This window comes from Halichoerus grypus, chromosome 8 (genome assembly GCF_964656455.1).
Source record: "Halichoerus grypus chromosome 8, mHalGry1.hap1.1, whole genome shotgun sequence".
NCBI classification, from domain to species: domain Eukaryota; kingdom Metazoa; phylum Chordata; class Mammalia; order Carnivora; family Phocidae; genus Halichoerus; species Halichoerus grypus.
In genome coordinates this window covers 70,603,117-70,625,330 of record NC_135719.1, presented here as the reverse complement: position 1 = coordinate 70,625,330, position 22,214 = coordinate 70,603,117, and the positions used below count along the sequence as shown (strand labels likewise).

Genomic DNA, 22,214 nt, shown 5'->3' with positions numbered 1-22,214 from the left:
TGTCACGTTACCTGTCAGAACCTGTCTGTTCATCTGTATATTGGGGATAAAAATACTACCTGCTCTCTTGGTTTGAGTATATGGGGCAATGGGAAGTGCTTAGGAACCTAAGGGCTTGGGCATTGTCAGTGCTTGATAAATATAGGTTTTTTTAATGGTGTGGATGGATGTAATGATCAATCTATGGTTATGTAATGTTACCATAAGGTAATAGTCTCCTGTGTTAGGATTCTTGTGTGTATAAGGTATTGGGGGAGGCAGAAATCAACTCACAACAAAACCCTTTCTTCCTAGTAACTGCACAATCATTTGCTTCATTCCTGGCGTAACATCCTTGCCCTATGTCCACTGTGCCGGGGGCAGTGGAAGAAAAGCAGAAAACCCAGAGAAGGGGACAGACCCCAGATTCCCACCCCAACACCCATAATGTAGGCAGCTGGGGGATGTTGCAGTTCAGCCAGGAAAATGATCAAAGGGTTGGCTACAAGACCTAGTAGGTAAAGCTACTCTAGATGAGAAATTAGGAAGAATGTTCCACTGGGCGGGGTTTGTTTAGTCACTGTGAAAAGGTGTGCAATCTCTTTTTTGGGAGAGCATTAATAGGACCAATCTTGCTCTGTAGGGTCTATTAAGAGGAGTTCTTGGGGCGCTTGGGTGGCTCAGTCATTAGGCGTCTGCCTTCGGCTCAGGTCATGATCCTAGGGTGCTGGGATCAAGCCCCGCATCGCGCTCCCTGCTCGGCGGGAAGCCTGCTTCTCCCTCTGCCCCTGCTTGTGTTCCCTCTCTCGCTGTCTGTCTCTCTGTAAAATAAATAAAATAAAATCTTAAAAAAAGGGGGGGGGCGCCTGGGTGGCTCAGTCGTTGGGCATCTGCCTTCGGCTCGGGTCATGGTCCCGGGGTCCTGGGATCGAGCCCCTCATGGGGCTCCCTGCTCTGTGGGAGGCCTGCTTCTCCCTTTCCAGCTCCCCTGTGCTTGTGTTCCCTCTCTCGCTCTCTCTCTGTCGAATAAATAAGTAAAATAAAATCTTTAAAAAAAAAAAAGGGAGTTCTTCACTCTCGGCTTCAAGGAGCTCACCGTTCTGTGAAGGTCATATCTCAACTACTTTGGTGAGCTGGAACCTCTAGCTTCCAAGGATGGCATTCTACTGGAAGAGGTGGCTAGCTCCTGACCAGGAGCACCCTCTTCGTGGGAGAGAAGAGGGAACCTGTGCTCCAGGGGACGAGGTAGCAGACCAGCAAGCTAACAGGGACTCAGCTCCGACAGAGACCTGAATGTAAGCCTTGGTATAAGATACGGAAGGGCCTCAAACGCAATGGAACCACTGTAGGTCCCGCAGGGAAGCGTGGAAGAGGGAACCGCCTCAGTTGCTCACTCTGGCAGAAAGGAGGGCTTCCCGGAGCTGGCAAGGGCGGTGACGCTGGAGCAGGCATCCGGGATTCCAGTTATCAAAGGTGCAGCCCCACAGCTTCCGGGGATCTCTTCCCGCCACGAGATGGAAAAGATTTCCCCGAGGGCTGACGATGCCCGCGAGATCATTTGCAAAGGGCTTTCCTCCTCCCCCCGCCCCCTGCCCCCAGCCCCTTCACCCCGCCTCAGGTCTGACGCTAGGAATGATGGCCCCGACCGGAAAGGGAGGCCGGAGGCAGCCGCCCCGGAGCTCCCGACCCTCGAGGGGACGACTTCGCTGCTGCGTCCCGGCCGTGTCCGGGCCTCCGGGGATCAGGCTGCACTTCTGGGGCGCGGGACCCCGCCGCGAGGCTGGACTCCGTGGGGTCGGCATAGGGCAGCCCGGAGGGGCGCCGCTCGGAGCCCCTGCGGGGAGCAGCCGGCGCGGGAGAGGTCGGGGGCCGCGGCCGCTCCGCGGAGCTCTGCAGGGCAGGGCTGGCGGCGGCGCACCGGGCGTGGGCGGAGCCGGCGGTATTAGGGTTAATGTCCGCCCCGCCCCGGCCGCACTGACTCAGTTTCACCAGAAACCTGAGGAGGAGGTGGCCGAGCCCCAGCGTACCTGCACCGGGGCGGAAGCGGCGGCCGTAGCCGCGCAGGAAGTCGGGACCGGAACCTCGGCAGGCCCGGCCCCACCCCACTCACCTGCGCAGGTAACCCGGGCCCCGGAGCGCGAGGCGGGGACGGAGCGGGCTCGGAGCATGTTTGGCCCTTTGTTCGGCGCTGCTGCGTGTGTCCGGGTACGGGAGCTCCTTAGCCGTCCATCTGGCCGTCCGTCCGGCGGCCGGCTCGCCGGAGCGTGCGTGGGAGGGCTGGGCGCGCGTACCCCTCCTCGCTCCCCGCGCGCGGGGTGCTCCCCAGCCATCCCCTCGACTTACTCCTGGCTGGCCCGCCTCCCTCGAAGTGTCCGGCTGATCCGGTGTGTCTCCTCCCCCATCCCCTCCCCTCTTTCAGATCGCTAGCACCCTCGGAGCCCAGAGGTCCGCGCAGTGAAGATGACCCCCGTGGGGAGAAGGGCGACGGCCCCGGGGAGGATGATGGCCTGCGGCCGCCTCTCCCAAGCCCGCGTCCCAGCAGTCGCCGTGTGGCTCCTGTGCGCGCTCGATCTCCTGGGCACCGAGGCTGGGCCGCCGCCCGCGCCCCCCGGCCTGCCCCCGGGAGGCCCCTGCCTGGACCGCTTTACCGCCGGGGTGCCTGCCTTCGTGCTCGATACCGAGGCCTCGGTCAGCAACGGGGCCACCTTCCTGGGCTCCCCCACCGTGCGCCGCGGCTGGGACTGCGTGCGCGCCTGCTGCACCACCCAGAACTGCAACCTGGCGCTGGTGGAGTTGAAGCCCGACGGCGGGGAGGACGCCATTGCCGCCTGCTTCCTAATGAACTGCCTCTACGAGCAGAACTTCGTGTGCAAGTTCGCGCCCAGGGAGGGCTTCATCAACTACCTCAAGCGGGAGGTTTACCACTCCTACCGCGAGCTGCGGACCCAGGGCTTTGGCGGTAAGGACGAGGGGAACGGGTGGGATGGATTTGGGGAGACTCAGCAAGGGGGCTGGTTATGAAGTCTTGGGGGAGGCATCAGAAGGCAGTAAGGAGGACTGTCTCTTTGTGCCCCGACTCCTCCTTAGAACTAGGCTGTATGAACAGTAAACAAAGGGCAGGCTGCGTGAGTGGGGAGGGGTAACATTCTAGAGCCCAGACTCTGGGTCCGGAATTCAGGATGTTGAATGGGCTGGTGCTTTGGGATATGTGTTTGGGAGAGAGGAGGCAGCTCCTCGCGATTCCTGATTGCTGACCCTGATATGCGAAGTCAGGGAGTGAGTTGTCTGGAGGCCACAGGGTGGCTAGCTAAGCACCCCTGGCCAAGCACTGTTCCAGGCACCTTGAGGCCCTGTCAAGTGAGCCTGGGGTAGGATAGTCTGCTCCCTTACTGCCGGGCTGGGATTGGTTCGCGTCTGTCTGCACCCCTTGTTCCCACCTGTTGGCCTTTTGGTGGTCTGGGGAAAAGCGCCAGACCCCAGATGCTAAAGGACAAGCCCAGTCAGGGGTTGACCTAAAAGGGGAAGGGGTGGTGTTGTGGGCACAGTAGCCAGAGGCTCTGGGGTGGGGGTGAGGAGGGTTGCGCGTGAGTCAGCCCACTGGTATGTGTGCCTGGTCGGGGAGGGATGTCAGCTGTGCGGGCAGGTGCGTGTGTACGCGGTGAGCCAGGCAGGGCTCTCCCAGCTGAGGATGTGGTGGCCAAGCTACAAGGTCTGCTCACCTTGTTTACTGCCAGGGATAAAGGCAAAGTGGGAGCTCCTCCTGTGACCGAGCAGTGAGCTGGGATCATGGCCCCTCCAGAGGCCTTCATTCCCCATTTTCTCTGCCTGCTGCTCTGGCCAGGTGGGGCTCCAGGGCAGGGATGGGTCACAGCTGATAACCTCTGTTAGCACTTGATAGTTGACTGATTGCTGTGGCCACTCACCTCTGACTTCGGCCTCCTGACAACCACTTCTGAAAAGGGTGCTATTAGTCGTCAGCCCACTTTTTAGATTAGGAAACTGACTCCCATGTTAAATAATTTGCCCAGGATAGCATTGCCCATAAATGGGAGACGTGGGACTCAACCCAGGCAGGATCTCCCAAAGTCCTGTGCTGTTTTTCCGCACAAGACCATCTTTTTTGGTAGAAACCTAGCGCTCTGACCCAAGATAGCCCAGCAGATAATAGAACCAGGGACTGGGGAACTCAGGGGCCAGGACTGGGCTGGTGCTCAGTCTGGGGGTGGTCTCAGTTCCGGAAAGTCGAAAAGAGACTGTCCAGCTTTTTCCTGGGCCAGTCTCTCTCAGGTTAAGGACCTACTCTTCTCCCTATCCTTCCAGTAGCTGTCCTGGCTCTCCGAGGGGAGAGGGAATGGGATGGGAATTCTGGGTGGGGGAGGTGGAGAGTGGGCACCATCTCAGGCTGGGCCACCTGAATCCCACTGGTCCAGGGCCTGAGCCTGTTCCACAAGGAAGTAGCACAGAGTGTAGGTGGTGATGACACGAATCGACCTGAGCTGCTTGTGCCTTCCTGCTCTGACAGAGGGTCCATGGGAGTCCCGCTCCAGGGCCAGAACCTAAAACTCTGGGTTCTGGTCAGGGAGATGAGCTGGATGGGGCTCCGTGGTCTTGGGACCAGCCTTCCTCATTTGGAAACCCGCCCACCCCCACCCCAGACTGGCCTGTTTGGCACAACACAGGGTGGAGTGGGGACTTCCTGGGTCATTGAGGGAGCTGGGTAGGGCGTGAACTGAGTGCGAGCTCCCGGCCATTTTAAGGGTGCTGCAGTGCTCTGGGGAGTGGGGGGAGCTATTTGGTATCAAGGAGTCCATTCTCAGCTGAGCCTAGATAAAGCCATCCTGGAGGCTTAGATGGACCAAGACAGGCAAGGTGGGCAGGTGGTCGGGGCATCTAAACCTTTGATTCTTGCATGGGGTAGAGAGATCCTCCCCAGGGTGGGTTGGCTTGCTCCCCTTTCCCTGTTTGTGGTCAGTCCAGTCCAGATTCCTATGGCCTCCCGGAGTACCCTGCTCCTTCCTTCATTCCCCTCACTTGCCCTCCCACTCTTTCTATTGGAGGAGTGGCTTAGGAGGTGGAGTCTGTGTTTCCTGGAGACCCGGCAGCTGGGGGAGGAGCTGGCTTTATTGCCCCTCTGGCCCTTTGCCCTCTTGGGGGCTAGGAAGTAGGGAGTGGTAGGGTGGGGCATCTGCCCCTTGCTCCCGGGGCCTGGGACTGGGTGGATGTTGCTGGTTTGGCCCAAGGCCTGATGCATCACTCCATCACTCCACTGTCCACTGCCACCCTCAGGGCTGGTGGGGCTAGCCTATCAGTCTGCTAGGTAGATTGCCAGGGGGTCTTGTCTTCAGCTGATGACTTTCTGAAAAATGTAAGGAGGGAGGCACCCCCGTGGCTTTGTCTCTCAGAGGTCACCCGAGAACCTGCCCTGTTGGACCCTCTACTGATTGCCAGCCAAGCCACCAGGGTGCGGGTTTGGTCCAGACAGGTGCTTTTCTTTCCTGCTCTTCTGGTTCTATTTCCCTCGCAACCCCTGGAAGCCAGGGCCTCCTTTTCTCATTCTAGGCCTCTACACCTGCATCTGACATGTTTTTCTGTGGACGCTCTCCCCTCCCATCCCTTCACTGTCACTGTGTGTCCCGGTCTTCCCCCTTGGGTCCACCCTCTGTGACTCTGCCTCATCAAAGAGGAATCTCAGTGACTCAGCCTCCCACCAGCGTTCTTATCTCTTTACCTTCTCTTCTTCCTTTCAACTCACTCTTAACGCCTGACATAACTCTCTCTGTAAAGCCTTGGTAGAGGGCAGTTCGGCAGTACCCATCCAGACTGTAAACAGGGGCGCCTGGCTGGCTCAGTCGGAACAGCTTGCGACTCTTGATCTCGGGATGGTGAGTTCGAGCCCCACGTTTGGTGTAGGGATTACTGAAATGAATAAATAAATAAAAACTTTTTAAAAGCCCTGTAAATGCACATAACCCTCAACACAGTTCCACTTGTAGGAATTCATCTTGCGGCTGTACTTACATGTGTATAAACCAACTTACCAGCCAGTTACTCACTGTAGCATTGTTTATAATAGCAAAGAATTGGAAACAATCTAATGTCCGTCAACACATCCTATAACTGGATATGGTAATGCTGTTTTAATAAAAATAATAAACCTGAGGCAATATGGTTTAGTTCTTAGTAGGGAAGGAAGAGGAGAAGAAAGAAAAAAAGAATCTAAATCAAGAGGAGACTGGTGTACTGGTTAATTAAATTGTAAGTTATGGTGCATTCATATAATGAGTACTGTGCAACCAAAAAAAAAAAGGGGGGGAAATTGTTTCCATGTTGCTATGGAATGATTTCCAAAACGTATTGTGGGAAAAACAAGGAGAACTTGCATGCTTCTGAATTCAATACTGTCTCTCTTGACACACACACACACACACACACACACACGCACGCGCGCAAGAATGGATGCCTTGGGCAAGATGAACCTGAGAGGTTAAGGAGAGAAGGTTAAGAAAAGACAAGATTTAATTCTCACTACTCTTTTGTACTTTTTTGAGGGTAAGATTTTACTTTTTAAGTAATCTCTACACCCAACGTGGGGCTCAAACTCACAACCCTGAGATCAAGAGTCACATGCTCTACCGACTGAGCCAGCCAGGCGCCCCAACTCTTAAGTACTTTTTTTTTTCTTTGGTACTTTTTTTTTTTAATTTTAAGATTTTATTTATTTATCTGAGAGAGAGAGAAAGAGAGCATGAGCAGGAGGGGAGGAGCAGAGGGACAAACAGACTCCACACTGAGCAGGGAGCCCAATGTAGGGCTCGATCCCAGGACCCTGAGATCATGACCTGAGCCAAAGACAGATGCTTAACTGACTGAGCCACCCAGGTGCCCCTCTTTTGTACTTTTTGAATTTTTTATCCTATATATGTACTACCTAAGTTAAAAACAACCCTGAAATTATAAAAAGCAATCAAAATCACATTTCTAAGTAAATGGGTGACCAGCAGCACGGTGTTTTAGAAAGAGCTATGAAGTCAGATAGACCAGGGTTCAGATCCCAGTTCTGCTGGTCAAAAACTGAGTGACCCTGGGCAAGTCATTGAACCTCTCTGGTGTCAATTTTCTGATCTGGAAAGGGGCAAGAATGCAGTTGTGGCAGGATGGTTAGGAAGGTAGGTAACATAGATCAGGGGTCAGCAAATTTTCTGTAAAGGTTCAAATAGGAAATATTTTACGCTTTGTGGCCCATACAATCTCTGTTCCAGCCACTCCGCTCTCTTATAACGCGAAAGCAGCCATTGACAATATGTAACCGAATAGGTGAAGCCATATTCCAACTCATGGACACGAATTTGAATCTTAGGTGCTTTCCCCATGTCACAAAATACTATTCTTTTGATTTTTTTCAACCATTTAAAAGTGTAACAGGTGGTGGGCCAGATGTGGCCTGCAGGCCATAGTTTGTCAACTCCTACTGCAGATGATGCGGATAGATGATGTATGGTGGCCAGCATACATTAAACTCTTGGCAGCTTTGTTAATAAACCCAACTGCATATCTTTCTCCAACTCTGGCCTCTCAGGCGCTCCCATTTGCACTTCCGCTGCCTGCTGGTCACTTCTCTCAATGGTCTTCCCTCCCTCAAGTTCAACTTCTCTGATTGAACCCACAGATTCCCTCTAGATTGGGTTTCCTTTCTGTCTGCACCCTGACCCTTCCTTCCCACTTCTCAGTGCCTGTCAAACACGGAAGCCTGAAGTGTCTGTCTAGCATTCTCACATCCTCCTTTCCATTCCCTTAGCTATCCCTCTAATTCCAACTACTCCCTTCGAGTGTGCCCTGGACTGCTGCGCTGGTCCACTCACTGGCCTCCTCGCTCCGTAGAAGTAATTCAGGATAGGGACGCCTGGGGGGCTCAGTCAGTTGGGCATCTGCCTTCGGCTCAGGTCACGATCCCGGAGTCCTGGGATCAAGTCCCACATCAGGCTCCCTGCTCAGCCGGGAGTCTTCTTCTCCCTCTGCCTGCAGATCCCCCTGCTTGTGCTCTCTCTCTCTGACAAATAAATACATAAAATCTTAAAAAAAAAAAAAAAAAAAATGTAATTCAGGACAGAGGGCTCCCTAACCCTTCAGACTCCTGGACCTCGCTCATGCATCTAGGAGGTCAGTGTCCGATGCATCTGTGGCCTCCAGAACTCTGTACCACTACTCATGGCCCCTTCCTGTAGCCCAGTTGTGAAATACTTGAATGTCACTTTGCTGTGTCCGCATGCTCTGGCTCTGCATTGACGGCCTTTTGAGGCATGTCTCACCCCGCTGGCCTCTTTCATGTCCGCCAGACCCACCTTGCAAAGTCCCACCTCCTTGCTTTTGCTCACCTTTTCTGCTGTTACCAATAGCACAGCACATTCTTCCCCATAAGCAAACCCCAAAAAAAGCCAAAACAAAAGAATTTTAAAAATCCTTTCTCCCTTCTCCAGAAAGCCTTCCCTCCTTCCTCTAACTTGCTGTGGCATGGCCACTTCCTTGTCTTGGACCCGCACCACACATTGCTTCATCTTGGTGGGTCTTTTCTCCCATGTTGCTTCCTGGTGCTCAGTCTCATCTGCCCAACTGGACTGGAGTCCCCTCAGAGGCAGTGTATCAATTCCTGTGGCTGGTGAAACAAAGTACTATGAACTGGGTGACTTCAAACAACAGAAATTTATTGTTTTACAGTTCGGGAGGCCAGAAGTCCAAAATCCAGGTGTTGGCAGGGCTGCAGTCTCTCTGAAGAGCGGGAGAGGATCCTTCCTGGCCTTTTCCAGCTCCTGGCGGCTCCAGGCCTTCCTTGGCTCGCGGCTGCATCACTCCGGGCTCTGCCTCCCTCTTGACCCGGCTTCCCTTCATTTTGTTTTCTCCTCTTCTGTCTTTTATAAAGACATGTGTCATTGCATCGACCTACCCAGCTAATCCCGAATGATCTCATATGGAGATGCCTAACTTAGTTACTTCTGCTAAGACCCTTTTTCCAGATAAGGTCACATTCACAAGTTCTGGAATTAGACAAAGGCATATGTTTTGGGTCCCACCATTCATCCCACTACAGGCAGGAATCGTGCTTGGGACTTGTTTCTCCCCAGCCCCTAACTTGAGACTGGTGGAAGCCTCGGGCACAGACATTGTCAGGCTGAGGGAGGGTGTGATTCCCTGGAGACCCCTTGTAAGGGGAGGCAGGCACCCTCCTCCTGCGACTATATACTCTGGGACACCAAGGCTTGCCACGTTGCTGCCCAGGGACTCTGTGCTTCAGACCTCTACCAGGCTGGGCTTCTCAGCAGCAATCCAGACCAGCAGAATGAGGGGTAATAGTGTTAATTACATATTTACTTGTTTGGCTTTTCAAAAATACTGTTACTTTAACTTTTTAAAGCAATTAGCACAGGTACCTGCTTATTATAGAAAATAGGAATAAGCTCCTTTCCCATGTATATTTTTTCCTTAATTGGGATCAAATGGCACATGCTGTTCCGTATTTTGCTTCCAAAAGCAGGTTTTACATTAAAAATGCCTTCAGGGGCACCTGGGTGGCTCAGTCGGTCAAGCATCTGTCTTCAGCTCAGGTCATGATTCCAGGGTCCTGGGATCAAGTCCCGAGTTGGGTTCCCTGCTCAGTGGGGAGCCTGCTTCTCCCTCTCCCATGTGGCCCATGTTGCTCCCCCACTTCAAGAGAGCTCTGGTCCATTCAGTGAGAGTTGACCTGACCTTAACTTACCCCTCAGGGTCCCGGATTCCCAAGGCGTGGGCAGGCATAGACTTGAAGGTACAGCCCCAGGAACCCCTGGTGCTGAAGGATGTGGAGAACGCAGATTGGTACCTACTGCAAGGTGACGCGGATGTCAGAGTAGAGGTGAGACACTGGGCTGGCTCTCTGACCCCCACCTCAGCTCTCTAGGGCCCCCTTTCCAGGGCCACAGGCCAACCTGAGGTTCCAGATGGGTGGGGTGGATAGAAGCTGGGGATCCATTTACTACCAAGTCCCTCTGCCCTCCATATGGGGTGGCTGTGTGGCTGGGAGGAGCTCGGGCAGCCGCAGGGCATCGGGGGTCCCAGCCTGATGGCTCCTCCTGTGTGTAGAAGAATGATCCGGACCAGGTGAAGCTGTGGGGACTCAAGGAAGGCACCTACCTGTTCCAGCTGACAGCGGCTGACCCCGACCAGCCAGAGAGCATGACCAACGTCACAGTTACTGTGCTGTCCCCCAAGCAGACAGAAGGTGAGGGAGCGGGTGGGGAGGAAGTACCTGGAGCCAACCCCCTCTGTTGATGGGGCCCCATAGGGGCCCCTCACAAGCTTTCCTCCCCCCAGAATATTGCCTTGCGTCCAGCAAGGTGGGCCGCTGCCGCGGTTCCTTCCCTCGCTGGTACTACGACCCCAAAGAACGGATTTGCAAGAGTTTCGTTTACGGAGGTTGCTTGGGCAATAAGAACAACTATCTTCGGGAAGAGGAGTGCAAGCTAGCCTGCCGGGATGTGCAAGGTGGGCCTTTACGAGGCAGCTTTGGGACTCAGGTGTCTTTCCCCCAGGGTGGATGGTCCCTCTGCCGGTCAGGGCAGTGGGCAGGGGGAGTCCTCCATTCCCAGGCACCCCTGTCAGCTCGTCCCTGCTGGGACCTGGCCCCAACTCCTCTCACTCATCTGCTTTCTCTCTCCCAGGCCCCTCACTGGACAGGCACAGTCCAGGTGAGCTCTGCTCCTTTCCCTGTTCCCCTCACCCCTGCTGGGTCATGTCTTTGTCTCTGCCCCAGCTGCCTTTGCCCAGCCATGCCTGCCCTCGTAGGATGTGGAAGGACCACAAGTGCCCCACCCCTTGTGGCCCAGCACCTTATCAGGATCTGCCCAGTTTGTGTGTAGGGGGGTTTGTGGGGAGCGGGGGCACTGGAGGGGAGCAGAGGACATGTCATAATGCCGTGTTGGGGTAGAGGAGGCCGGGTAGATGATGGACTCTTGGTACTCGGTGACCCATGTGCAAGCCTGACCTCACCCTTAACGCCGTCCCGCCCCACCCAGTGTGCTCTGGCACCTGTCACCCCACCGAGTTCCGCTGCCGCAACGGCTGTTGCATCGACAGCTTCCTGGAGTGTGACGACACGGCCGACTGCCCCGATGCCTCTGACGAGGCCGCCTGTGAGAAATGTGAGGCTGGGGCAGGCAGGGTCGCTGGGCCGCGGGGGGCCCTCCGGGGCCGCGCCTCTGACCTTCCATCTTTGCAGACAGCAGCGGCTTCGAGGAGCTCCAGAACATCCACTTCCGCAGTGACAAAGGTGAGCTCCTCCCCGGGTCCCCTGGGTCGGGACAGAGGCCGGCAGGGCGCCCGAGGGGCCTGCTGGGTGCACCAGGTGCAGGTAGAAAGCTGGTGGGCGCCTGGTGTCTCCCAAGCATGGGTCCTCCTCTGAACACCTTCGGAGATTTAACCATGCCTGCATATCCCTGAGATTTTATTTACTTACCATTTTTCCTATAAATCAAGTACTTTTTCTTTTTAAGATTTTATTTATTTATTTGAGAGAGAGAGAGAATGAGCCGTGGGGAGGGGCCGAGAGAGAGAGTGAAAGAGAGAGAGAACCAGACTCCCTACTGAGCAAGCAGGGAGCCCGATGTGGGACTCGATCCCAGGACCCTGGGATCATGACCTGAGCCGAAGGCAGATGCCTAACCAACTGAGCCGCCCAGGCGCCCCTAAGTCAAGTGCCTTTTTTTTTTTAATATTTTATTTATTTATTTGAGAGAGAGTGTGAGAGATCACAAACAGGGGAGGGATAGAGGGAGCAGACTCCCCACTGAGCAGGGAGCCTGACACGACTCGATCCCAGGACCCCGGAATCATGACCTGAGCCCAAGGCAGACGCTTAACTGACTGAGCCACCCAGGCGCCCCAAAATCAAGTACTTTTTAAACTTAATGTATTAAAGGAAATGTCATATCACTAGCATAAATGGCAAGCCACTGTTACATGCTACAAATCGAGATGAACTATTGAAATAACTATAATAAAACAATGTTAATAGATTTTAGCTGGACATTGTTGCCTGCCAGGGCTCAGACCCTGAGCCTTCTTTGTTAAAAGCTAGACCGTCCAGTGCTGGAGAGAAAACCGAGACCTTGACACAATCGGAAAAGCTGAAAGAAAAGTGGAAAAAAAAAAAATAGTTATGTGAGTCAAGGTAGGGTATTTCTGTGCCTAAAATCGTTGTCCAGGATCTGTCTTCCTTGCTTCTGGCAGAAGTGCGGAAGGGCCAGCTGGGGCTGTTCCTGGGGCCCCCTGAGGCCCTCACTGAGTCTCAGCATGAGGCGGGGCAGGACGTGGCAAGCAGCACCCTCCAATGTGGAGCCTGGTAGGTGGTGGCAGGGAGGCCCCCCATGGACTCACTCACCCCTTGGCCTGCCCCTACCCCCCAGGGCACTGTGTGGACCTGCCAGACACAGGGCTCTGCCTGGAGAACATCCCACGCTGGTACTACAACCCCTTCAGCGAGCGCTGCGCCCGCTTTACCTACGGCGGTTGTTACGGCAACAAGAACAACTTCGAGGAGGAGCAGCAGTGTCTTGCGTCCTGTCGTGGCATCTCCAGTGAGCTGGGCACTGGGGCCCAGAAGACGGGGAGGGGAAGGGCTTAGCTAGAGCACTCTGCTCTGTCCCAAGGCCTGGGCTGGCTCCAGTTCATCATCAGAGTCCCTGGAATGGGGGTGGCGGAGGGGGGCAGTGGGTGGTCTGGGGGCACTGAGGAGCAGTTGAGTCTCAGAGCCTTGAGTATTGACTTGTTTCTCTCCTCATCTTGTAGAGAAGGATGTTTTTGGTCTGCGCCGGGAAAGCCCCATTCCTAACATAGGTGAGCCCTGGTCTGCCCTCTCACAGACGAGTAGGTATCCTCTCAAGGATCAGCTCCACATGATTGGTGGTGACTGCCGAAAACTGTTGAGAAGGATCCTGAGGTTGGCTAAAGGGACAGAGTGCCCACAGCCAGTGGTGATACCTGCCACAGGCAGAGGAGGGAAGCACAGTGAAGTGCGTGTCATGTGTTTGCCGTCAGAGTCCCGGGCCTTTCCTTGAGCTCCTGACGGAGCCCAGCTGCTCATACGCTGGAGGTCATTCCACACCTGGCATCCATTTGACTTGGTCCCTTCTGCGCAGAGTGGGGGTGGGCATCAGAGCTGAGCGGGCCCTGGGAGCTCTCCTCCATTACGCCCCTTCTTCCCCCAGGCTCCGTGGAGGTGGCCATTGCAGTACTCCTGGTCATCTGCATCGTGGTGGTGATAGCCCTGTTGGGTTACTGCTTCTTCAAGAACCAGAGGAAGGGCTTCCACAGACACCGTCACCGCCGCCACCACCACAGCGACCACCTCCAACCCCCTACCCCTGCCAGCTCCACGGTCTCCACCACAGAGGACACGGAGCACCTGGTCTATAACCACACGACCCGGCCCCTCTGAGCTGGGGGTTCGCCCAGGCTCTTTCCGGCTCTTGCCTGACCCTGCTTCCTCCTTGCCAAGATGGAAGCCTGGGCTGGGGAAGACTTTGGGACCAGGCTCCTCCAGGCTGTTTCCCAGGCCCACTCTGCTTCCGAGGCAGGGCTCCGGCCCCTCTGGGAGATGTCTTAGCTAAGCTTAGGCCTCTCATTCCTGACAAAGCTCCAGGGTCTGGGAGGAGCGGAAGACCTTTGAGCCCAGAGTCCCACACACAGATGGACCTGTCTGCCTAGGATTTCAGAAGAAGTTGAAGTTTTGTTTCTTGTTCAAAGCTGCCTGTCCCCACCCTGTGGCGTTGGGAAGGGGCCTGGGGCAATGTCAGAAGCTGGAGGCCCCCTGGCCGTGCCCTTCAGAGCTGGCCCTCCCACCCTGCACAGTCCAGGGCTGGGGGGAAGGACGTCCCTGTATATTTTGTGCTGTATAGAGTTGCTTTTTGTTTATTTAATGCCATGGGGATGGGTAAGAGGAGTGGAAAGAGGCTGCCTCTTCCCTTCCCCCAAGAATGCCTGGCCTGGCCTGGTGTGCAGGATCGTCCCCACACGCCCCAGGGCGCTCAGGCATCACACCCCCCCTGTTCCCCTGCCTTCCCCGGGCCCCAGTCCACCCCCAGTGTAATAAAATGATTGGTTCTGTGAGGCTGCTGCCTCTGCTGTCTGGGGCAGGAGAGGGACAGGGCTGCTGGGGGGGATAGGACTGCCCTGTACAACCGGTTTGGGCTTCGGCCACCCTGTTCAGCAGGTTTTCCCACCCTTCCCGAAACTGCCCCAGCCCCTGAGGGTGGAGAGAATTGCCAAGTTTGACCACCAGAGGGGAGGGGTGAGAGGGCCACGGAAGAAGGGGGCCCAGGAGGCTGCCATGCTGCCGCGTAGCATGATTTCTTCCTGGTGTGAGCCTTGTCAACAGGTCTGCTCGGTCGCTGGGGCAGCTCCTGACTGCAGCATGTAGTGGAGAACTCAAGGGCAGGGGGGGAGCATGGCTTTGAACTCTGGTTCTTATCTCCACTCCTTTTGGTGTGGGGGCCCAGGTCACCGCTGTCTCCCCTGCCCACCCCCAGAAGCTTTGGCTTTTTCACAGGAGTGTTGCTACTCCCCAGGCTCTGAGCTCCTGCCCAGGGGCCTTTAGTTGAGGTACTCCAGCCCACACCCCTCCATCTGTTTCAGCCACTTTTTGTTTGGTGTCAAAAAAAGCCATCCTTTCATTCATCTCAACAAATTATATATTGAGGAGCTATGTGCCCTACACCGCCAATCTGATATTGTCAAGATAAGCATGCAGGAAGCATGCGTAAGGGCTTTATGTATCTCAGGTTCTTACCTCGGCACACAGCCCTGTGATGAAGGTACTATTATCCCCCATTTTCCAGGAAGCTGACTCAGCAAAGCTGAGTTCCCAGGGTCCTAGAGCTGATACTGGAGGACCGGGTTCAAATCCTAACATGGCTCCTAGTCTTAACAAAGAGATACTTTTAGATTGCAATAATTGCTATACAGAAAAATAACAGAGGGTCACCTGGGTGGCACATTGACTTGGGCATCCGGCTCTTCATTTCAGCTTGAGTCCTGATCTCAGGGTCGTGGGATTGAGCCCCGTGTCAGGCTCCAAGCTCGGCGTGGAGTCTACTTGGGTTTCTCTTTTACTCTCCCTCTGCCCCTCCTGCCCATGTTCTCTCTCAAATAAATAAATCTTAAAAAAAAAAAAAAGATGTGAGAGTTTGGGGGCTACAAATGATTGAAGGTGAAAGTACATATTTGACTCCTGGAAGTGTACAGCTCCATAAATTTCCATAACCACACACACTCCAGGAGGCAAGCACCCAGATCAAGAAGCAGAACCTTTCTAGCACCCCAGGATGGGCCTCCTTTCGATGGCTAACTCTCACACTACTGTGTTTTTATAACTGTTGCACTCAGCATGGACCACATCCTCCTTTCTCATCTTTCGGCCTGATTGTTCTTCCCCAATTTCTCCCACGTACACTCAGGTGGGAGATGCCCTGGTGTCTTGCTAACAGAACCCTGAGCACAGAGTGCCCCCTTCTCCTGTCTCCTTATCTGTCTTCCCTCTGGGTTGTGAACTCTGGAGACAACAGATGGTATCTTTGTCGTCTCTGGGTCTCTGTCACCCCACATACCTCCATGACCTTAGTAAATGGTAGTGGATAGATGGCAGTGACAAGCCTCGTTACTCTGGCTGCCCCCATTTCATAGGACACCGCATTTTGGCTTCCTGCTCTGCCAGCCATTCATCCATCCCTCAAGGCTCAAAATGGATTCAGTTCCTCTAGTGCCCCTAGCACTGGGGACAACTCCCATTATCCCTTGGATCTCTGAAGCACCTCCAAGGCTGAGGTGATGAATGATTCATGAAATTGTGTATCCCAATGCCTACAACAGTGATCAACGCAAAATAAATGCTTAATAGGTGTTTGTTGGACAGAAAGGAACAGCCTCCTCTTAGGGAGGGGTGGAGATGAGGTGAGACGATGCCAGGCAAAGTGCCACCCCCAGAAATATAGGGGATGCAGGGAGGGCTCCGCCGGGTCGGCTAGGACAACGGAGAGAAGGATCGCACAGGGGCCGCTAGGGGGCACTCTCACGACTACCAGGCGCTGTGTTTCGTGGCAAGGGTTTGAGCGAAAGTACTAGTCCCAGGCAGGTAGCAGGTGTGGAGCCATGAAAGCTGAGACGCAGCCTCTGCTCTTCTAGAACTTACCCTGTGGAGTGCAGGCAAAAGGAATGCAAATACTGTCAGAAAACAGTCTGGTTCCCAAACCGCTTGTTTCTGTGACTCCCAGGCATCCTCTTTTCCATCCCCACCCAATGACAGCCTTTCTCAGAATTTTCACACCTACATTCATTTGCACGGGCTGTTACCTCTACCTCAAATGCCTCTTTGCCCTGGAAAGCCTCTACTTACCTCTTGATGAAGCTCAAAAAGCATTTGCTGTTTCTCCAGCCAAAGCCCCTCGGTGCCCTCTCCACTCCCCCACGCTGCATACAGCTCTGCTAAACGCACATGGCCCATGGTAGTGTATGTCTGCCCTCACCTGGAGGAGGCTCCGCGGGCAGGGCTGGGGATGGGGTCTTTTTTTTTTCTTTTTTCCTTAAGTTCATTTATTTAAGTAATCGCTATATGCAATACGGGGTTCGAACCCACGAACCCGAGATCAAGAGTCACATGCTCCTCTGAGCCACCAGGCGCCCCAGGGATGGAGTCTTATCTACCTCAGTATCCCCCATGCCAGGTCCTGCTTGTGGATACAAGGCGTCTAACAAATGGCTGTTGAGTAAAGCAGAGGCTGATCAAGCCATGGAAATTAAGAGGGAGGTTGAGAAATGGCTTCATTGGAGGAGTTATAAAAAGAGATGAGCAGGTGGGTGTGGGTGTTCCAGGCACAACAAATCATAGTGAGTAAAAGCCAGGCAGTGAAGATCATGGGTCTTGTTTTGATTGGGGACTGACGAGCTGCTCAGTTGGACTCAAGCCCTGAGAGGGAAAGCCAGGAGCTTGGCGGGTAGAGGCAATGTTGGTGAATACGGTGGGGAAGACAGATTTGAGCAGGGGAAGGAGCAATTCAAACTGAGCTTGAAGGAGTGGCTAGGTAAGCAGGCCCTATCACTAGAGGTCGCAACACAGGAGAGGGAGAGAGGGAGAAGGCCACACCAAGCAAATTAGGGTTACGTGTGTAAAGTACATGAGATGTGCAGTAAAGGCTAGTCGAAAAGTTGCATGCTGGCAGCCAGTCATGCTTTGACACAAACAGCGGTTTAATTTCTTTAATTAGTTACTAACATTTAAAGAGTCAGGAAAATTCATTTTTAAAAAAATCCACTTTTCTAGCTTTTTGTGAAAACTTAGGAGACTGGCAATCGGGGGCCCACATTCCTACAGCAATCCAGGCACTGAGTTTGGGTCCCCTTGAGCTGGGCAGGCACTAACCCATCCATAGCCCCAGCCAGCCTGCCACTCCAGACATTCATTCAACTTGGGGACCCCCATCATCTTATCCCTTCTAACCCAACCTGTCTTCCCCTATTGGGGAGTTTTCTCTAAAATTTACTGGTCCCAGGGCGCCTGGGTGTCTCGGTTGGTTGGGCATCTGCCTTCGGCTCGGGTCATGATCCCAGGGTCCTGGGATGGAGGCCCCGTGTCAGGCTGCCTGCTCAGCCAGGAGCCTGCTTCTCCCTGTCCCTCTGCCTGCCGCTCTCCCTGCTTGTGCTCTCTCTCTCTCTGTGTCAAATAAATAAATAAAATCTTTAAAAAATAAAAAAAAGGGGCGCCTGGGTGGCTCAGTCGTTGAGCGTCTGCCTTTGGCTCGGGTCATGATCCCAGGGTCCTGGGATTGAGCCCCGCGTCGGGCTCCCTGTTCTGTGGGAAGCCTGCTTCTCCCCTCTCCACACACCCTGCTTGTGTTCCCTCTCTCGCTGTGTCTCTCTCAGATAAATAGATAAAATCTTTAAAAAATAAATAAATAAATAAATAAAAATTAAAAAAATAATAAAATAATAAAATAAAATTTATTGGTCCCAACAGTTCAAATAAACACTGGCAAAACTGGGTTGTTTCTCCCGAACTCATCCCTGCCCACTTAAACAAATAGCCCTGAATGAGGAGTGGTTTGTTCTATTGCACAAGACCACTCCCTTCCCCCACCCAACCGCTAGACTACAGCCTGGGAAGGCACTTTTCAGGTCCCCTTGGGAGGGGTTGCTGTCAGTTAGCACTATCTGATAGCCCTAAACCCAGAAGGCCAGGTTGGGGGGCAGAGGGGGAGGAGGGGTGGCCCAGACTCTCCCACAGGGTCCTTCAGAGTGCCTGCCTTTTCTAACCCCCAACTGCGGGGGAGCCTGGGGGTTCTATCAGTGGATCCCAGAACCAGGATGACCAAGAAAATAAACCGAGAGAGAAATTGAGAGGCTCCTTGTGGCGGAGTTTTAAAAAAGGGGGGAGGGCTATATGTTTAGAACAACAAAACGAAAAAAGGCTATTTACCCAAATGTTCCCTCTCATTGATAAAATTACTGGTGGTTTTCGTTTTCTTCTTTTTGTCAGCCTGCATTTTCTAAATTTTCTATAAGAAATGTCTATTGCTTTTGTAATAAGAAAATGTTATTCTTTTGAAAAAGTATTCAGGTATATTCCAGTAAGAAACAAACCATCAGACCATGCAGCTCTTCGATGGGATGGAGACAGTGGGGAGGGAAAAGAAGAGAGAGCTTCTGAGATCTGGGGAAGGGAGACGCTGCAAGGCTTGGTAGCTGGAGTATGCAGAGGGAGAAACTGAGTCAGTGGGGCCTTCAGATTTTCTGTCCTGGGAGCCTGGGTGGGTGACAGTGCTGCCAGCAGAAACGGGGCCACGTGGGAGGGGTAGCTTCGAGAGAACCAAAGAGAAGGTGAGGGCCCCCAGGTACCAGAAGGAGACTGGTTTTATTGATTTTATCATTGGTACTTAGTTTTTATTTGCTTATGCCTTGCCTTCCTGAGGAAGGATTTAAAGGCAGCTTAAAAGGGTCTATAAAGTGGGGCGCCTGGGTGGCTCAGTCGTTAAGCGTCTGCCTTCGGCTCAGGTCATGATCCCGGGGTCCTGGGATCGAGCCCCGCATCGGGCTCCCTGCTCAGCAGGAAGCCTGCTTCTTCCTCTTCCACTGCCCCTGCTTGTGTTCTCTCTCTCGCTGTCTCTCTCTCTGTCAAATAAATAAAATCTTAAAAAAAAAAAAAAAAAAAGGGTCTATCTATAAAGTATGAGATAACATGAGTATAAAGTAGGAAGAAGACAAAAAAGAACAAGGAACATTTAAAAAGACCAGGAATGGTGCGCTTGGGTGGCTCAGTCATTAAGCGTCTGCCTTCGGCTCAGGTCATGACCCCAGGGTCCTGGGATTGAGCCCTGCATCGGGCTCCCTGCTCGGCGGGGAGCCTGCTTCTCCCCCTCCCTCTGTCTACCCCTCTGCCTACTTGTGCGCACTCTCTCTCTCTCTCTCTGTCAAATAGATAAATAAATAAAAAGGCCAGAAACAAAGCAAAAACATACGCGTTTTGTAGTCTTTGGGCCACACGGTGAGCTCTGCGTGTTCCCGGCTGTGGGTGCATCCTGGTGAGGCCGCAACACTCTAGCTGGGAGGGTCTGGGCTTGGTGGAGAAGGCCGAGTGCCTGGATTTGGGAGTGGGCTGGGTAGGGGGAAACGGAGGGGTGGGAGATTGCTGGGAGAGAGAAACACTCTGAACCCTGAGACAGAGCCTCTGCTTGGAGGGAGAGGACCCAGAGGAGCGGTGGTTGGAGGGGTGGTGGGAGACCCGGAGGAGAGCGGCTCAAAGGTGAGGAGTTTGAAAGCTCCTGCCGGTCCGGAAGGAGCCAGCTGAGGAGAGGAGCCAGATGGAAACCTGATGAAGGCGGGGGCGGGGGCAGGTGTAGTGAGGAAGGGGACACGAGCCAGCACCCTTTCCACAGGCAGCTGTGGGAGGACGAGAGGCCTGTGCCAGGTTTTAAGCATGGAGGGGAGAGGCGAATCAAACCCTGACGGAGTACAACAGATTACACTGCTGACTCACTAGCTCACTTGGGGTTGTCTTCCTAGCGGATTTTCTCTCAGCCCCTTCCCTTCTCCCAAATGATCCCTTTTGCACCCAGTGTAGGACTTGGGTTAATCAGACTGACCAGGGCTAGTCTGTGGCCCTCAAAGAGGGGTCCATCATAGTCTATGGAAAGTAAAGGACTAGATGACAAGGTCCTTTCTATCCCCCAAACCATGATGTTGGCCTGATTATAGGCTCGGGGTCTCTAAGAGCAGAGCTGAGGGAGGCTGTCAGAGTCAAGTTGTTGAGGCCCAGAGAGGGGCAGCGATTGGCCCAAGGTCACACAGCCAGTGGTTGGGGACAGAGCTAAGCCAGTATTCCTGAGCCCCAAACTTTTTGCGCTGACATCATCTTCTCCCGACGACCAGACTCCTGGCTTTGGTTTTTGTCCTTTCTCTGGAAGTGGGACAAAGGAGCCAGGAGCCAGGCCAAGAAGCTGTCAGGGCTAGTCCCAAGCCCCAGGATGCTGGGAACCCAAGGTCCACACCCATGTAAACACGGGCCAACACTGATACCTCTTACTTGGCTCTCAATAGCTTCCTCCAAATCAGTTCCCCGCTATTATCTTGCTTATCCTTGCAGGTCCCCTGGGAGCCAGGGAGGAGCAGAAAGTATTAGCCCCACTTCACAACAGAGAGAAACTCAGACAAGGAGGAAGGCAGTAATTTGCCCAAAGTCGCCCGGCAAGTCAGGGATGGGGCTGAAACAGGAGGTCCCATGGGAGATGCAGTGGTCAGCAGAGCACATGGCCCGTTGGGCAGTGGTGGGGTGGTGCCCCAGGAACCAAGGGTCCCCTGTCTCACCTGGACAGTGATCTCACTGTCCCCTGAGGGAGACCTCTGGGGACAGGCTCTGCTTGTTCCCCAACTGCTACAGGGTACTGGAGAGGGGGAGCAAATGGGCAGAGGCAGCAGAATATGGCCACAGGTCTGAGGGAGGAAGCTATCAGGGGTCAGGTGTCCCTGGGTGGGGTTTGTGCTGGCTAATTTTCTGCCAGCTTCAAGGGGCCCCAAGGAACCTCAATGCCGCGACCGAGCCCAAGGACTCTCCTAATGCCCCTCACTGCCAAGGGACCAGGGAGACATCTGGACACCTGGGGAGAGAGGCAGATTGGTGCAGGTGAGGGTCAAGGAGGCCCTCCTTGCTGATGACAATGACTGGCTCTGCTTCCAAAGGAGTTACAAGTAGGGTGAACATAAGGACAGGTGATTGATAGAGCTCCCATTCAATCTCAAAAATATCCTGAACCTGACAATGAATTTCGTGATCATCCATCCCAGTTATGGGGCAAATCCTCTGTTCAGTGAAGAAAGTCTTGAAAATGTTCCACAAGGAGGGCAGGCCTGGCTCGGTGCTGACATCTCTCCCCACATTCCACCTCCAGCCCCGTCTCCCTCTGCCCCACTCCCCAGCCCAGGACAACCGAATCTGTCCCAGAAACCACCACTCCCAGCTCTGCCCTCTAAGAGAATCATTTCTAGGGCTAGGGGTGCAGAAACCTAGAGCCCTAGGTGGCTCACTAGAAAGAGGCCTGGACCCAGGGTCAGGAAACCCAGGTCCAAGGCCCAGCTCGGGTTTCACCTTTGTCAGAGGGCTCTGTGCTTCGGTCTTTTCATCTGAAAATTGGAGCTAAGGAGAAGTTCGGTTGCATGAACGGAAGGTGATAATGGAGGAGATAAGGCTGCCTCGGCGTTGCCGCAATCTGGGGCAGAAAGCCGTGATTCCCGGGGACAGCCAGCGCTGCCCAGGAAGTCACTCCCTGCTGTTGCCACAGGGTGACTCATGTGGCCCCTCGGCTGGCTGAGTTGTGCTTACCGCGGCGGATCTGGCCCAGGCCCAAGGAGGGCGCTGACGGTGCAGCCCTGCTGGGAGCCCGGGTTCCTGGCAGCCAGGCTCGGTGGGCAGGTCTGACCTGTGAGAGCCGCGGTTACTAAGCCCCTGGGGCCTGGGCTGGTTGCAAAAGGGGCTGGTGCTCCTGACGCAGTCTGCTTTCGGTCTCACTCACTCTCCCAAGCTGGTTCCCAGGAGACTGGGGGAGCTCGGGGAGGGTGCGTCACCCCCGCCCTGGGCACCACTCTGCTCCCAGGCGGAAAGCAAGAGAGGCACACCCCCTTCGGGTGCGCGCACACTCACATGCCAGCCTGGCCCGGCACAAGGAAGCACG

The 22,214-nt window shown here is 54.2% G+C and overlaps 1 protein-coding gene and 1 long non-coding RNA gene across 5 annotated transcripts; one reads left to right on the top strand and one right to left on the bottom strand.

The window, feature by feature from the left end:
* The first annotated feature begins 1,604 nt into the window (after positions 1-1,604).
* Positions 1,605-14,112, top strand: SPINT1 (serine peptidase inhibitor, Kunitz type 1). Of its 3 annotated transcripts, none has more exons than XM_036084238.2 (11): positions 1,608-2,097; positions 2,399-2,938; positions 9,735-9,862; positions 10,090-10,228; positions 10,321-10,491; positions 10,668-10,694; positions 11,022-11,147; positions 11,225-11,275; positions 12,411-12,581; positions 12,793-12,840; positions 13,212-14,112. In XM_036084238.2, the coding sequence occupies exons 2-11, from the start codon at positions 2,440-2,442 to the stop codon at positions 13,439-13,441; spliced, it is 1,590 nt and encodes a 529-aa protein (XP_035940131.1). In that variant the 5' UTR covers positions 1,608-2,097; positions 2,399-2,439; the 3' UTR covers positions 13,442-14,112. The 3 variants fall into 3 exon arrangements, with proteins under 3 accessions (XP_035940135.1, XP_035940131.1, XP_035940130.1); XM_036084237.2 differs by having other exon boundaries at positions 1,608-2,184; XM_036084242.2 differs by lacking the exon at positions 11,022-11,147 and having other exon boundaries at positions 1,605-2,184.
* A 4,796-nt stretch (positions 14,113-18,908) lies between these two features.
* On the bottom strand, positions 18,909-21,993 carry LOC144382900 (uncharacterized). 2 transcript variants are annotated; one of them, XR_013450497.1, is made up of 3 exons: positions 21,866-21,993; positions 19,509-19,645; positions 18,909-19,161 (listed from the first exon to the last, which is right to left on the bottom strand). It is a non-coding gene; the product is annotated as an uncharacterized LOC144382900 (long non-coding RNA). The 2 variants fall into 2 exon arrangements; XR_013450496.1 differs by lacking the exon at positions 21,866-21,993 and adding an exon at positions 21,632-21,734.
* Between the last annotated feature and the right edge of the window lie 221 nt (positions 21,994-22,214).

Excerpts from the sequence above, each read along its gene's own strand:
- SPINT1 (XM_036084238.2), top strand. The coding sequence starts at position 2,440 with ATGACCCCCGTGGGGAGAAGGGCGACGGCCCCGGGGAGGATGATGGCC. Across the intron at positions 2,939-9,734 it reads GCGGACCCAGGGCTTTGGCG|GGTCCCGGATTCCCAAGGCG; the intron begins GTAAGGACGAGG and ends CTTACCCCTCAG. Across the intron at positions 10,229-10,320 it reads GTCCCCCAAGCAGACAGAAG|AATATTGCCTTGCGTCCAGC; the intron begins GTGAGGGAGCGG and ends TCCTCCCCCCAG.